At 47.2% G+C, this 3,350-nt stretch overlaps 1 protein-coding gene across 2 annotated transcripts; it reads left to right on the plus strand.

Annotated features, from left to right (window-relative positions):
- Window positions 1-331: 331 nt before the first annotated feature.
- LOC135947679 (uncharacterized) lies at window positions 332-3,045 on the plus strand. Of its 2 annotated transcripts, none has more exons than XM_065496573.1 (3): window positions 332-613; window positions 1,838-2,014; window positions 2,078-3,045. In XM_065496573.1, exons 1-3 carry the CDS (start codon window positions 412-414, stop codon window positions 2,314-2,316), a joined length of 618 nt encoding a protein of 205 aa, XP_065352645.1. In that variant the 5' UTR covers window positions 332-411; the 3' UTR covers window positions 2,317-3,045. The 2 variants fall into 2 exon arrangements, with proteins under 2 accessions (XP_065352645.1, XP_065352644.1); XM_065496572.1 differs by having other exon boundaries at window positions 333-622.
- The last annotated feature ends 305 nt before the right edge of the window (window positions 3,046-3,350 follow it).

Here is a 3,350-nt window from a genome sequence, read left to right on the forward strand (position 1 = left end):
CAGGCTAATGATATTGTTCCATAAAGCAGCGTGTCCGTGACATTGTCATTTGCAGTCGCAGCGAACGAGAAGCTATAGGAAGCGAGAAAGAAAGTGTGTACGCGGCGGGAAAAGTGGAAACGCGAGAGGTGGAGTCGGGGCCGCGCACCGGTGCAAGGGATGCATACAGAAAGATAAAACACATAGACGTACGCCAAGGATGATGGGATGTGTGTCACTTGGACCTCGAGACTCCTCCTCTCATCCCATATTACAATATTTTCGAGATTCGCGTACGCGCTGCTCACCTGCGGCCAGGAGGGGGGCAGCCTATAAAACCCGGCACTCCAGTATGCGGCACGCAATTTAACTCTAAAATCCATCCAGTTCGTATACCAAAGGAGCTCTCAGTTCAAGCCTATACATCCAGAAATGGCCGTGTTCAGAGTGTGCCTTCTCTTGGCCCTAGTGGCCGCCGCTTTGGCCGTCCCCGTGGCCCAGGAAACCGCTGCCGCGGTTCCTGCTAAGGAGTCCCAACGCGACATCGCCGATATGGTTGAAGCCGCCATCACCGGAGATGAAGACAAACTTGGACTTCTGCCTCGTGTCGCTCTTAAGCTGGCCGAGGCCGGAGGTGAGTCTGGTAAGCATCGCAGCGACCTTTTTTCTTGTTCAAATTCTTTTTCCTTGAAAACCAGTCTGGACGACACCAAAATGATTTTCTCTCCAGAATTTATCTTTAATTCCAATTCGATTCTGGACTGAAAATTTTATTTCGTCTTCCAACCGGTAATTTGTAAAAACAATCCTTGATGTGTGAATGTGGCTCTGGAAATTCTTTTAAAATTGTGTAGTCTCCGCTTAGGTTTGCGGTTGCTACAATTTTTTGAAAGAATTTTCGGTAACGTGTGATTTTGTAAAAATTGTATCTAAATAGTATTTCCGCGAAACGTAATAATTGGGCCTCCACTATTTTTCCTTTGGCGGCTGAGCAAAAATTAATTGCGAGTAGGTCCCTAACTGTTACCGCCTAATTACTATTTCAGACCAAAAAGGATTACTAAATTTCCATGTCCGTTATTTTTTCGTCTCTCCTCACTCGCTCACTTGCGGCGGCGTCTCTCGCATCTCCTTTTTTTTAACCAAACCCGAAGCATTAATTCCGGTGGTCAACACCACACATGTTCTGGCTTGCCCAATACCTGCCGCGGTGAATGGAGAGCACGCGGGTTCGATGACTCCCGCTAGGCGTGAGTTTTCGTTAGTGTACCAAAGGGTCAAGGGCGCCAAAAGACACACTCGTCTCGCTGGATTTTTATGCGCCGGAACGCAGCCACACGCGCGCAGACACACCTTTACTTACTTCTAGTTGGTGGCATTGTCGTTGCTCGCTCTGTTTGCGCTGCAACTGTAGTACGCCAGGCCTAATTGATTTAAAAGTAATTATTTATTACCTTTTTACGTAGCTAGTTCTTATGTATATAATGCTAGAATATCTATCTTGTACACACTTTTAGAGTTTCTTTTTGTAAATAAATACTTAATTTCAAAATTATTCAAAATTTCCTAGCTTCCTCGAAAAGTAGATTTGTTAATTTTTTACTATCAATTCTTTTGTAAATGTCACGTTTTTCACGGATGACAGGCTCTCTCAGTCATCTCTTGGACAAAAACTTCTCACAAGTACTCCACGTGATTTTGGTCGCTGCGACATTATTTAGATATGAAATATGTGTGCCAGAGTGTGAATCGTTGTGGTTGCATGGCTGGTGGTCATGTGTGCAGTTCCCAAACGCATGCAGGCTTGCTTCTCGCAGGGCGTTCCGGCCCTCTGAAACTTTGAACTTTTCCATTGCAGCTCGCGGCAAGCTCAAGCTGAAGAAACTGTTGCCCTTCCTGGCCATCTTCCCCCTGATCAAGATCCTGCTCCTGCCCATCGCTATCCTCTTCCTTAAGGGACTGACCCTGAAGGCCCTGATCATCGCCAAGATCGCTCTGCTCTTCGCTCTCTTCAACGCCGGCAAGAGCCTGTTCAGTAAGTGACTCCCTCACGGGCTTCAGGATTCGATCACTAACTCGCCGATTTTTCTTGTTGCAGGCGGAAAGGCCGGCGGCCTCCTCGGTGGACTCGGCGGCATCGGTGTTTCTTCTGACAGCTACGGCGCCTACGACAACAGCCACGGACACGACACTTACAGCAGCGCCAGCGCCGCCCCCGCACACCACAGCGGATACTCGCGCAGCTTCCTCGATGAGGCTGAGGTCAAGGTCAACTCGATGATCGAGGCCGCCGCCAAGTTCTTCGAGGGTGACGATGAGCCCGCCAAGACCCAGTAAACGTGTGCTGGAGCTTAATTTATTAATGCCGACAAAGACTCCAACTGTTAACCTTAAGGACTTGTGACTTGCCACTCTACTTCCTCTTCCTCTAGCGCTCTAGGGTGTATCATGACTTCCGGCCCCTGAGCGCACGCTCTCGGGCCCCGCTTTTTCAGTTACCAGTCGGTGGCATCCGAGTTATAGGTACACTTGACGCGCCCGCTGACAGACAGACAGACATGTATGAACAGACATATCAGTTTTAACCGGGGACTGTTGGTTGATTTCCCGCTCTCGTTTTCTCTGATTTTCCTCTCGCCACTTTCACAGCGGCTGAGCTGAGTAATTTCCCTTACTTTCGCATCACGTCTGCTGTCGCCACCTTTCTAGTTCACTTTCCAACCCCCCTTCGCTTTCACTCAGTTGTCAATCAAACACCCCTCCACGTGCCAAAATAGTTGTAACGAATCAAAATGCAATTATTTTTTTTAATTCTACCCAACCCTGGACGACGCGACGCAGAACTCTGTTTTACTTTTAAGTTGACGCTCAATCAAACGCACACGATAAGCAATAAGCGAACACATGCACCGACACTAAACGGTGACTTTATGCACACGTATACACACACAAGACACAAAGAAGCACAGTTTAATTTATTGTACAACTTATTTATTGTTGATCAATGTTAATTTATTGCCTAAATTATTCTGTTGAAAAAAATAAAACAAAGAATCTTGAAATTTATCTCTTTGCGTATTATTATTTATTTGGGCAAATCACGACGAAACAATGGCCTCTCGAGTATAAAAGGGGGCCCACGCGGCATTAAATCTTTCACTTCCCGTAGGTGCAATTATTCCAGATAAACCTCCGCCGCACACTCAACAAGGCACAAAATTATCCCACGGATACTTGCTCCGCGTGCCCTCGCAGTTTATAGGTTCGAAAGCAGTTTCGCAAAATGTACAGTTTGTCGGCGCTGAAGTGACGGCGCGAGTGAGAGAGAGAGAGAGAGAGAGAGAGAGAGAGAGAGAGAGAGAGAGAAAGAA

This window comes from Cloeon dipterum, chromosome 1, assembly GCF_949628265.1.
Source record: "Cloeon dipterum chromosome 1, ieCloDipt1.1, whole genome shotgun sequence".
NCBI classification, from domain to species: domain Eukaryota; kingdom Metazoa; phylum Arthropoda; class Insecta; order Ephemeroptera; family Baetidae; genus Cloeon; species Cloeon dipterum.

What these genes read in the sequence shown, in the direction of transcription:
- LOC135947679 (XM_065496572.1), top strand. Translation starts at nt 412, where the DNA reads ATGGCCGTGTTCAGAGTGTGCCTTCTCTTGGCCCTAGTGGCCGCCGCT. An exon ending in CGAGGCCGGAGGTGAGTCTG is followed by an intron (nt 623 to 1,837) that starts GTAAGCATCGCA and finishes TTTCCATTGCAG; the next exon opens with CTCGCGGCAAGCTCAAGCTG. An exon ending in CGCCGGCAAGAGCCTGTTCA is followed by an intron (nt 2,015 to 2,077) that starts GTAAGTGACTCC and finishes TTCTTGTTGCAG; the next exon opens with GCGGAAAGGCCGGCGGCCTC.